Source organism: Pituophis catenifer, unplaced genomic scaffold (assembly GCF_029215685.1).
Source record: "Pituophis catenifer annectens isolate HBS135680 unplaced genomic scaffold, rPitCat1.0.hap2 SCAF_1, whole genome shotgun sequence".
Lineage (NCBI taxonomy): Eukaryota > Metazoa > Chordata > Lepidosauria > Squamata > Colubridae > Pituophis > Pituophis catenifer.
The window spans coordinates 209,644,115-209,657,256 of NW_027256881.1; the positions used below are offsets into that span (position 1 = coordinate 209,644,115).

At 37.5% G+C, this 13,142-nt stretch overlaps 1 protein-coding gene across 1 annotated transcript in view; it reads right to left on the reverse strand.

Moving 5' to 3' along the window:
• Positions 1-13,142, reverse strand: part of MBD5 (methyl-CpG binding domain protein 5) — a 56,228-nt gene that overhangs the window by 8,093 nt on the left and 34,993 nt on the right. Inside the window, exon 8 of the mRNA XM_070957013.1 lies at positions 813-886. Coding sequence (XP_070813114.1) covers positions 813-886 — 74 coding nt within the window. The remainder of the gene's footprint in view (positions 1-812; positions 887-13,142) is intronic.

Below are 13,142 nucleotides of genomic sequence, written 5' to 3' on the forward strand. Positions count from 1 at the left end.
TATAAATTTATGTTTTTTTATTAAAGTTTTTAATCTGCACCTCTATAACTGTCTGGTTTGGTTCTGCAACCCAACAAGACAGACACAGACTTCAGAGGATAATTAGAACTGCAGAAAAAACAATTGCTACCAACCTGCCTTCCATTGAGGACCTGTATACTGCACGAGTCAAAAAGGGGGCTGTGAAAATATTTACAGACCCCCTCACATCCTGGACATAAACTGTTTCAACTCCTACCCTCAAAACGACGCTATAGAGCACTGCACACCAGAACAACTAGACACAAGAACAGTTTTTTCCCGAACACCATCACTCTGCTAAACAAATAATTCTTTCAACATTGTCAAACTAGTTACTAAGTCTGCATTACTATTAATCTTCTCATCGTTCCTATCACCTATCTCCTCCCACTAATGACTGTATGACTGTAACCTTGTTGCTGGTATCCTTGCGATTTATATTGATATTGTTTCCTGATTGCTTATTTGTAACCTATGATATCATTAAGTGTTGTATCTTATGTTTCTTGATGAATGAATCTTTTCTTTTATGTACACTGAGAGCGTATGCACCAAGACAAATTTCTTGGGTGTCCAATCACACTTGGCCAATAAAGAATTCTATTCTATTCTATTCTATTCTATTCTATTCTATTCTATTCTATTCTATTCTATTCTATTCTATTCTATTCTATTCTATTCTATTCTATTCTATTCTATTCAAATTTAAGTTGGTAATTTCCCCCTTTTTAGTATGTCTTACACGAGATGAGATAAACACTTGAAATTATCAAGATTTACAGGATACTTACTTTCTATTCCGTTTTCGGACATGGTTGTAGGCTTCCAGACCTTCTGTTAGTGTTTTCAACTTGTCAGGTTCCACCTGAGAGAAGGTATGAACAACAAATTACATTACCTAGATATTCAATTATTCCAGAGTTAAGCTCAGCTTCAAGAGATCACAGTAATACCACCAACTTCACAGACATAATACAAAGAAATACATGAATTTATATTTCAACTTTGTGAAAAGCTAAAGATGGAAACTTCAAGTTAAACATCTTCATAATTGGATAGCACTGCTTGAGGAGTTGCCTGGAGGTTCGGAGGAGGAGTGGATGGTCTGGAGATGTTTAAATAGACTATGCACTAGTTTTTCGGGGTTCTTCAAAATAAAAATTACAGTATTTTTCGGAGTATAAGACACACCGGAGTATAAGACGCACCTACCTTTTTTGGTGAGGAAAAGAAGAAAAAGAAATCTCCCTCTGCCTCTGAGCAATTTTGCCTGGTTGTAGTAAACAGCCAACAGCCTGCTTTGCTTTCATTTTCAAATAATCAAGCATAGCTTGATTAGCACAAGGAGAAAAAAAAATCTGCTCCAGCAATATACCTCTTTGCAGAAAGCAGCAGAGCCTGTGCAAAACAGCTGAGAGCAAATCAGATGAGAGTCAGGAGGCCGATCCAATCAACTTGTGCTAATTAGGCTGTGCTGAAGCTGAAAGGAGCTGTTTTCTCTTGCTGTTTGCTTGCAAGGAGGTAACTGCTGCAAGGCAGAGACCAAAGGGTTGGGGCCAGTGGGTGGGCGGGGCTACATTCGATGTATAAGACACATTCAATGTATAAGACACACCTAAATTTCCACCTTTTAGGGTGGAAAAAGGTGTGTCTTATACTCCAAAAAATACGGTACTTTGTTTACTTCAAAATAAAAATTACACTACCTTTACTAAGCTGATCCATAAAACATAATCTAATTGTCATTGCATGAAAAAAAAGTAATATCTCTAACTCCTTACCAAATTGTTTATGAGATCTTAAGCATTTCAAGGTGAATATTGAAAACATACACAATGAATAGGAATATACATAGTCCTTGATTTACAATCCCATTTGGGATTGGAACTTCTGTTGCTAAGCGTGACTGCACCCGATTTTATAATCTTTTTGATGTGGTCATTGAGGAACCATGTAGTTGTTCAGCAAATCTGGCTTCCCCCACTCATTTTGTTTGATGGAAGCCCCCTTCCAGGTCACAAATAATGACCATGTAACTTCAGGATGCAGCAACTGTTGAAAACATATTGTCGGTTGCCGAGTGCTCGTATTTTGATTGCATGACCGCAGGGACACTGCAATGGTTGTAAATACAAAGTCTGGTCTTAAGTCACTTTTTTCAATGCTGCTGTAACTTTGGGTGCTAAACAAATGGACGTAACTTCAGGACCACCTGTATTTGAAATTCACCCATTCATAGAGTACAACATTTAATTTCTGCAGCAGAAGAATTCTAGTTCAAACCTAAGGCAAACTTATTGTTTATATAACATTATAAGATTAGCATCACAGGTAGCAACTGCCCCCAAAAAGCAACACTATTTAAGAAAAAACTCATAGTTATATTCTTTGGGGCATAAGATTATTTTACGGAGTATAGCCCCATGAGAGTTTACCTATAACACCTATTGTGGTATCTCCTAAAGCAAGGGTGTCAAACTCAAGGCCTGGGGGCCAGATCTGGCCCGCGGGGTGCTTAGATTTGGCCTGCAGTGCCATCCTGGAAGTAGCAAAGGACCGGCCTGCAGTGCCTCTGCTAGTGAAAACAGGCTCCCGAGCTCCATTTTTGGCTGCGATGGCTTCCTGAAATCCTCTGTCAGCAAAAACAGAGGGTTTTTTTTGCTCTGTTTTTGCTCACAGAGCTCTGTTTTTGCTCACAGAGAGTTGCAGGAAGCCGTCGCAGCCAAAAACGGAGCTTGGGAGCCCGTTTTCACTGGCAGAGCGCTCGGGCCACCAAAGCCCACCCCCCATGAGTGATGTCGAGCTGGCTATACCCATCCCAGCCACACCCACCCCGGCCCCCTGAGGTTAAACGTAACCCTGATGCGGCCCTCAATGAAATAGTGTTTGACACCCCTGTCCTAAAGCTTCATCCCTCAATAATAACACCCATTTGCTTTGGGAAACAACTCATAAGGAAAAGTAGAATAAAATTTTAGGATAACTGCAACAGACCAATAGCAACGTTCCATTTTTCCTTAGTACGACCTTCCTTTAGATTCTGAGGGGCCAACTAAAGAATAGGCCCTCCATATGATTTTTAAATATCAAGCAAAGGAAATATCTTCTCAGACAATAATCCATTGTCTTAATATTGTTAATTATTGAAACAGTGAATATAAATTTTGTTTTGGCACCACTACTGCAGAATACAATTTGGTTCACTGTAATTAAACAACAAAGCTACAAATTGGGCAACACAGAGATTTCAGCTGCATCGAAGTAATAAAAATTATATATTTCAGCAGCAGAGGGTTTTTAGTAAATTCTGTTCCTAACTGAACTTTGTAAATGCTTGAGTTGTTTTCTATAACTATATGTACAAATGACATTACAATTATTATGTGTAAATAACTTTGTTTTTCAAATAGTATTAAAAAAACTTCACAGTTCATTTCACTAACAAAAAACATCTAAATTAACATTTCACTTACAATAAACATCTAAATTAACATTTAAAGTCTGAAACAATGCTATTATTACATCCTTTTATTACTTTGGTTTGATGACATCCTATATTACTTTGGTGAAGGTTTTGTTTTTTACATTTTCATTTAAACAATAGCTTTTTATTCCAATAATTGCTAATGTATACATTTTATGAATGCATGAACCATTACAACATCAATATTCGCAAGAACTTCATTAAAAGCAACTGCAGAAGTAAAGCACAGAATTTCCATCCTATCTACACCACGTAACTGCCTGCAACTCCGTGTTCAATGTTGCTTCGTCTCACTTTAATACATAGAGTTTGCGAGGCTGCACTGATAACATTTACTTTGTATTCCAGGACCTTCTGAGAGACTGTGGACACTGCTCATTACAAAAAGTGTAAATGAAAACCTTTGCTGAGAAATTCAAAAGTTACTACAGGTGGTCCTTAACTTACAAGGGATTGTTTAATGCAGTGGTGAAATCCTCCGAAGTTTGCCATCGGTTTGCTGCGTACGCATGTGCGATGTGCGCCAAACACGTGTTTTGTGCGCATGCGCAGTGCGCATCAAATACCTGTCTTATCTCCTCGGTCTTCTGATATTTTTAGAACATGCTGGGATAATTAATATCCATAGGTAAATGTCATGATTCAAGAGCTAGACCACTCTTAAATTAGAGAAAAAAATTTCCAAAGGAAGATTACACAATAAACCAATCTGCCTCTATTATCATACTCTAATTCATCTAAGACAGTGGTGGGCAATTGTGGCTCTTTTACAACTTGTGGACTTCAACTCCCAGAATGTTCTGAGACAGCCAAGCTAAGACAGCCAAGCTGTCTCAGGCATTCTGGGAGTTGAAGTCCACAGGTTGTAGAAGAGCCACAATTGCCCACCCCTGATCTAAGACAATTCTCCTATTTTAAAAGTAAATTAGGAGTAGAAAAAATAATTTCTTTTCAGATCAATAAATTGAATTAGTCTTATACTTCACCCACTTAGATGAGGAAAACTAACTGTTGGACCTTAGCAATACATTCTACAATACCTACCATGAGAACCTAGCAGTAACTTTTTCAACTCTCCATTCCCACCAATGTTCTATTACAGGCTTATGCACATTTTTACAGATGTTTCAGGGAATCTGTACATGACACATTGGTGACTGTGTTATATTATTGGTTATAGCAATAGCACTTAGACTTATATACCACTTTGTAATGCTTTTAACCTCTCTAAATGGTTTACAGAGTCAGGATATTGCCCCCAACAATCTGTCCTCATTTTAACAACCTTGGAAGGATGGAAGGTTTAGTCAACCCTGAGCTGGTCAGGATCAAACTCCAGGCTGTGGGCAGAGTTAGCCTGCTACTGTAGTCTAACCACTGAGGCACCATGGCTCCTGTACAATATTTAATTAATTTTCTAATATGAACGTAACAGTTTACATAAAGAGATATTGGTTGTACTCAGCAGTCATTAACATTGAAAGTAAACATTTCAGTCTAAGACTATAAAGATACCTCTTTGTTGGAAATGTGAAGATCGTGAAGGGACATTTGACCATACACAATGGACTTATGAAGTGAAAAAAAATGTTGAAGCAAACACATATGATGCAGAGAAAAATCGATATTTAGTCAAAACTGGAACTTTTCTTATGAGGATAGCCAACTAGAAAAATCTCATTGAATATTGGCTTTATATACGGTAACTGCAGTAAGGTTATTAGTGTATATGTACAAACTGGAAAAACCCCATAAATACCTAGAATGGAATAATGAATTGTGAAGATGGTAGGCCTTGCAGAAATGGCTAAATTGAATGGTTTAACTAAGGAAGGAGCAATAACTACTTTTATAAAAGACCGGGAATCCTTTATCAAAATGGATTAAAAATGAACTGTTGATTCCCAGATTTATGGATTAAAAAAAAACTGTACATGAGAAGATTGGAACTATGCTACATAATTTGGGAGGGCAGTAACAGAATTAACTATGCTTGTAACTGCTGTGAAGAAATTGGAAGTTGCTTCTTAATGACTTTAAATTTTCATGGTATCTACCATGAAAATAAAGCTATTCCACAAATACCCAAACATTTAGCTTTCTATTTTATATGCTCTTTTTTTCTTGCTGATGATTTACATAATAATTCTATGTAAATTTTTATTTTTTAATAACTATATTCTTTTGTCATTTTCTTCAGCTTACAAATCTACATCTTGGGCTTTTTCACACTTTCTATATTCACACATTATCTACATGCTATAAGCATTTTCTCTCCCTATACTATTGTTGGTATTTTGTCAATAGATAAAAACCCAAGGGGACGGTGACTCCTGGGACTAAAATAGTTTGGAAGGATATTCCTTTTTCCCAGGAGAGAGAAACTTCAGGGTAGGCAAAGAGTGAAGTTTGTAGACTTAGTGAGAGGACATCACAAAGGTCTACCTGGTAGAAGTAGCCAAAGGCTGGATAGCAGAATAAAATGGAAGAGAGCAGGAGACAGAAATTGAACAGGTACTGGGGAATGAGTGATTGAAGTGCTGTATTTATGGAGCAATTGGCACAGTTATAAAAGCAAAGGAAAGATAGAAATTGTGAAAGAAAGAAATATGATGGAAGGCACTAAGTAGATCGTTACAGAGATGGTGGATGGAAAAAAATGGTACCAATCCCTTCTTCTAAGTACTTAGGTGGTGGGTTGTTGATGGCCCTGGCTTCAAATGGTTGCTGCTTAATTCCAGTTCTAACAAGAAGAGAGTGAATCTTGTATGAATAAGATTCAAGACCTGACTGGGAAAAATAAAGACAGCACCTTTCTGAGATCTCTTTTGAGATACTACACCAACCTTTACTCCAGGGTTGGGGGTAGGATAGAGTGACAATTTTCTTTTGACAGAACTTGATATTAGTCAGATGTACTACTTTGCAGTTGATTGGTCAGAAGGCCCTAATGTTGAATTTACAGTTGCAAGAAAAAGTATGTGGACCCCTTGGGAATTACGTGGAGTTTTTCATGAATTGGTCATAAAATGTACTCTGAACTTTATCTAAGTCACAACAATAGAAAAACACAGTCTGCTTAAAATAATACTACACAAACATTAGATGTTGCCATGGTTTAATTGAACATAACATGTAAACATTCACAGTGCAGGGAGGAGAAAGTATGTGAGCCCCTAGCCTAATGACTTCTCCAAGAGCTAATTGGAGCCAGGAGTGAGCCAACCTTGACTCCAATCAGTGTGATGATATTGGATGTGTTGCTGACAGCTGTCCTGCCCTTTAAAAACACACACCTGTTTTGGGTTTACTGGTTTCAAGAAGCACTGTCTGATGTGAACCATGCCTCGCAGAAAAGAGCTCTCAGAAGACCTACGATCAAGAATTGTTGACTTGCATGAAGCTGGAAAGGGTTACAAAAGTATCTCCAAAAGCCTTGATGTTCATGTGTCCACGGTAAGACAGACTGTCTACAAATGGAGAAAGTTTAGCACTGTTGCTACTCTCCCTAGGTGTGGTCGTCCTGTAAAAATGACTGCAAGAGCACAGCGCAGAATGCTTCATGAGGTAAAGAAGAATCCTAGAGTGTCAGCTAAAGGCCTACAGAAATCTCTGGCACATGCTAACATTTTTGTTGACACATCTACAATACGGAAAACATTAAACAAGAATGGAGTACATGGGAGGACACCACGGAGGAAGCCATTGCTGTCCCAAAAAAATATTGCAGCACGTTTGAAGTATGCAAAAGAGCACCTGAATGTTCCACAGCACTACTGGCAAAATATACCGTGGACAGATGAAACCAAAATTGAATTGTTTGGAAGAACACACAACACTATGTGTGGAGAAAAAAAGGCACAGCACACCAACATCAAAACCTCATCCCCACTGTAAAACATGGCGGAGGGAGCATCATGGTTTGGGGCTGCTTTGCTGCCGCAGGGCCTGGACGGATTGTTGTCACTGATGGGAAAATGAATTCCAGAGTTTATCAAGACATTTTGCAGGAAAATGTACGACCATCTGTCCGCCAACTGAAGCTCCGCAGAGGATGGGTGATGCAACAGGACAATGATCCAAAGCATACAAGTAATTCAACAAAAAAAATGGCTTCAACAGCACAGAATACGCCTTCCGGAGTGGCCCAGTCAGAGTCCTGACCTCAACCTGATTGAAATGCTGTGGCATGACCTTAAGAGAGCGATTCACACCAGACATCCCAAGAATATTGCTACACTGAAACAGTTTTGTGAAGAGGAATGGTCCAAAATTACTCCAGATCGTTGTGCAGGTCTGATCTGCAACTACAGGAAACGTTTGGTTGAGGTTATTGCTGCCAAAGGAGGGTCAACCAGATTAAGTCCAAAGGTTCACATACTTTTTCCTCCCTGCACTGTGAATGTTTACATGTTATGTTCAATTAAACCATGGCAACATCTAATGTTTGTGTAGTATTATTTTAAGCAGACTGTGTTTTTCTATTGTTGTGACTTAGATGAAGTTCAGAGCATATTTTATGACCAATTCATGCAAAACTCCATGTAATCCCAAGGGGTTCACATACTTTTTCTTGCAACTGTAGGTCCCAGAAATAAACAAAAGTTGCTGATAGTATCTCTCCTCTCTGTTACTCAACAACATTCCTGCCCAAGCTTCTTGGTCCCATTACTGGTCTAGTCACTATTTCCCCCCAGTTTTTGATGCTGGAGTATTTTAGCTTTCAGACCTTTGGTTGGCTCAAAATTTTATGGCCATTGGGACAACCACAGCTTCGATCCATATAAGAGGCTATATACCTAATATAGTCTTTACTCTGTAACAATTAGATTGCAATCTGAAGATGAGGGAACATCTCTATCAGACGTCGTCATGGACAGATTATTTTCAGAGTATTAAGTCAACTGGAATCACCAACCTCCAAAGAGTTAATTAAGATGTCTTATGCACTTAGATGATATCTAAGCACTTAGTATCCAGCAGATACTTGGTGAATTTTCTTCTAGTGGGAAGTTAAATGGGTCCCTTGTTGATTTTAGGAGATGACAAAAATATTCAGCAGTATTGCCCACATGTTGCCTCTCCCAGTATGCAGATCCAAGAGACCTATTTGGCTTCTGGAGGAGTTTTGGGAGGTGAAGCATCAAAAGAGGCATGTGGAATGTCATTAAAGAAAGACAAAAAACAAATATGACCAAAGAAGTGTTAAGAACACATGTTTGTGTCTATGGTGTAACACTAAGAGCAGCAAAATGTCTGTATAACTGCACTTACTAGCAATAGCAATAGCTTTTAGACTTATATACCACTTCATAGTGCTTTATAGGACTCTCTAAGCAGTTTACAGAGTCAGCATATTGCCTCCAACAATCTGGGTCTCATTTTACTGACCTTGGAAGGCTGAGTCAATCTTGAGCTCCATTAGGATCGAACTCCTGGCAGTAGGCAATACTGCATTCTAACCACTGCACCATCACAGTTCCTAATATTATATGTTAAGCATCCTCACCCGCTCACTAAATAATAAATAAATCAAAGGTGATTCGGTAAAGTTTTCTTTAGACCGCTGCACCATTTCTACTTAGTTGTAAACAAAATTTCAAATTTTCCAGGAAGTACATACTAACATGGCAGGACTTGTTGAGATCATAGAGGTAATGTTTTCTGAAGTTGCTTGAATGTGTGACTGCTGAGAAATTGCATAAGTTTCTCTGTGTGATGGGCTCCATCACATGAAGGTTACATCCATATCTGTCTTGGTTCAAGCTGCCAAGGAGGGAAGGAGAGGTAGGATACAGGGAAGCAATGAATGAGGAATAGAGTGATATTCCCAGTTCTGGAAAAGATAGTAATGTACCCATTCTTCAAAAGGCCATCCGATGACTCAACTATTTTCAAAAACTATTGCTGTCACAATTTCCTCTTTTGGAAAAGGTTGTTGAGAAGACGGTGTGACAGCAATTATAAAGACCCTACATAAATTGGATTATCTCAATGTCTTTCAGTCTAGATTCAGGCCCTGTCATGGAACAGAAACTGTATGGTTGTTCTTGTGGATGACTTGCAGCAGGAAGAAATCTATCAATTTGTATGGTATATAAGGATGAAGATGAAGATTATACCCAGTTTTACATTTTTACACCAACCAGTATAGATGAGGCTGTGGCTTTTGACTCTGTAGACTCTGAGGGAAAAGTCTCGAGATCAATCCCAACAAAATGTATTAGTGCACAAAAGCTTATTGTTCTAAGAGTGCTCAAGTTTTGGATAGATGCAACTATCACTGAAGGAACAAGTTTGCAATCAGGGGCACCTCCTAGCTTTGTAACTTCTTTTAGATCAGCAGCTAGAAACCATGACTATGATGACTCTTTCCCAACTTCAGCTGAGGCATCTATTGCAGCGATTCTTAGATCATCAGACTCTATTAACAAAAACTCCTGTAATTATCAACTTTCTCTTAAGATTACTGCAATTTACCATAGGTGAGGTTATTTTTTGAAAGATGCAATTGGTACAGAATGTAGCAGTCCACATATTAACAACCATAGAGTAGAATTTAGTAGAATAATCCAATCCAATTTAAAGCGCTGACTGTTACCTTTTATGGCTTAAGTCCTCACTACCTTGGAGATGGTCTAATGTAGATTGAATCTACCCATCCCAAACATTTTGTGCTGAAAGGGCATGCTACAGATCCTTCCCTCTGAGAAGAGAATGGGTATTGCTTGTAAGCAGGACTTCTTGGTCACAGTGCCTCATTCTGAAATAGGCTATCCTCCCAAAGTCAGATTGGCCGCACCCCCATTGACATTTGGAAGAAAGCTGAAACAGAGCCCTTCCTAAATATCTTCACTGTAGGGGATGATTGGAAGCTGCTGCTGCATGGCACCTAGTAGTTTATACATTTATTTATTATTAAATTTATATGCCGCCCATCTCATGGACCGAAGAGACTCTGAATGGCTTGGGCTGAGATAATAGCATGTTTTTAATCTGTATGTTATTTTGTTGACTGTGGAAAGCCTAAAATTTAGAATAAATTGGGTGGCATACAAATTTATGTAATCAATAAATACATTAGGTATTCCCAATATTAACTGAAAACAAGTGGTCTATCACTGATGATGTTACCTAGTTGGGTAATGAAACACCTGCAAGCAAACAACCAAGGTCAGAGAACACCAAGGACTCCATGCTCTATCATAGTCTGTTAAAGATTCTGTGGAAAATTTTAAAGAGACATAATCATAACCTGTTGGCTTTTGTCAGCAAGCTAGAAGTCTTAAGACACTGAATCTATCTATGCCACCACTGATGGTAGCTATATTAGTTAATTATTAGTGACAGCTATATTAGTTTATTAATCTTTATAGGTACAAAAGCAGGAATTGTAAATGCATATTAATTCCTGAAACAAATATTACACAATGCATACTGGCTCAACATATCTTAGTAAAATGTTATTTTGTGGCTATGGAGTTAATACGTAGAATTTGATTAAAAGTAACAAGAAAATTTTTGATGCATTTTTATACAAGGTATCGCATAATAATGTTATGTGCAGAGGAAGATCTGCACTTACTTGGTTCATTATTTGTAATATCATAATATAATTAATATAATGACTCTCAACTAAATGTCAGAATTGTTACCATTGAAATTATTTAAAATTACTATTTGGTACTGATCATAAGTGATCAACACATACAGGTAAACTGTTTTTCTGAGATCCTGGCCAACGTGAAATTCAGTTTACCATTTTTTCCTTACAATATAAAAAAAACTTTATTTATTTAAATACCTTCAGCTTATATTTCTTTTGGAAAGTCATTGTAGAAGGTGTGGTAGAATCTGAGGGCAGAGTTAAAAGATAGATGAGCCTAGAATCTCTATGTAGCCATAAGCAAACTAAGCCCAACCCTCCTTGAATTCCGTTGACGGTTATCTAATCCCAGCAGATGCTAATGGCTAATTTAAAAAATTAATATCAGATATGAAAGATCAGGTTCACATGTAAAGGTCCAATTAAACTGATTTATTACTTATCATGCCTAAGCACAGGAATCTTCTCAACTCATGGTTAGCACCTACTTGGGGTTAGATAAGGGTCAATAGAATTCAAGGGAGGTTGGATTTAATTTGCTTGTGGTTACGCCTGATCCCTCTTTTAATTCAGTTACCCTGTGATAAGATGGGCAGCCAATAAATTTTATAAACAAACAAACAAACAAACAAACAAACAAACAAACAAACAAACAAAAAACTCTACCCACATGTTCTGCCGCTCCTTCTTCTACAGTCATTTAGACTATCTGATTTTTTCCCAAGTTTTTGGAGAAATGATTGAATGCTTAAGTGGCTCTGAAAATGTTAACTTTTGATATCATCTCATACTAAAAAGGTTTTAGATTTGAATTTTTTTACATTAGTTGATGAAATAAGTAATGAAACAGAGCAAGATGGTCAAGCATGTTGTATGTATTATGCAAATTCAGCAAACTATGAGTAAAAGTTTCCTTTTTTTGCAATCTACTCTAACACACAATACCTGCTAACCTTGAACTGAAGGCTTTAATTAAATTTGCTTAAACTAATGTTTAGGATACTTATATACTGAATAGAACACTGTCTTTAATAAACATCTAAAAAGTTTATATCACCACCAACTAGATTGGTGGTATAGATGAGTGGCCTCTAATACCTCTTGTAAATGTTACAAATGTAAATGTTGAAAATATAAATGTTATATTTTCCAAATGGTGAGCCAATTTAGTGTGGCCTCTAATAGATTACAAATTGGGAGATTGTGAGTTCTGGTCCTCCTTAAATATGAAAGCTACCTGGATGGCTCTGGGTCAATTGAGCTGTCTCTCAAGCCATTAATCTCTCAGGGTTGTTGGTGAAAAACAGAAAGCAGAGCATTATGTACACTACTTTGAGATGTATAAAATAAAGGTTATGATGGTGATGATGAAGATCATCATTACTGCAAATGAACCAGGATCGCACATCTCCAAATGTTACAGGAACAGATGGAATTGAAATGATAATATGTTTGAAATCTGAATAGTGGTATTAATGTGTCTACATGAGCTGAGCAAGAACTGATATTGTGAAATGGCAAATAATGGAAAATACACCAGTAGTAGAAGAATTTAACCTGGACACTGAATAATGAGTGGGGGATAATTTAAACCCTGGAAACATGTAATAAAGCACCTTCTGAAGTCTGGTCTCATCCCTTATTATCATGATAATCACACTTTATAATCTGTTTCATTAGACAATCTCGAGGGTTCTCAACTTCTAAAAGTAAAGTCTGCCCATTGGTAAGAAGCAGTAGGTCATAGTGGGAATTCACAGGGTGCAAATGTACAAACATTACAACCAGAGAAGAAATGATTTGCCTTGCAAAGGCAGTTTTTGTCCTATTCTCTATCGTGACCGTAGAGCGTGTCTTGATCCAGCTTTAAGCTGTTTAAGGGTGAAAACAATGGTATGGCTTTCCTACTATTAACATTTTGGGAGACTGCATCAAGAATTTAAATTAGGGAATATTTTTTATTCTGCTTAGGATAGTTTGACATATTTTATCTCAGCTTTAAAAGTTCATGGCTCCAGAGGGAGAAAAAAT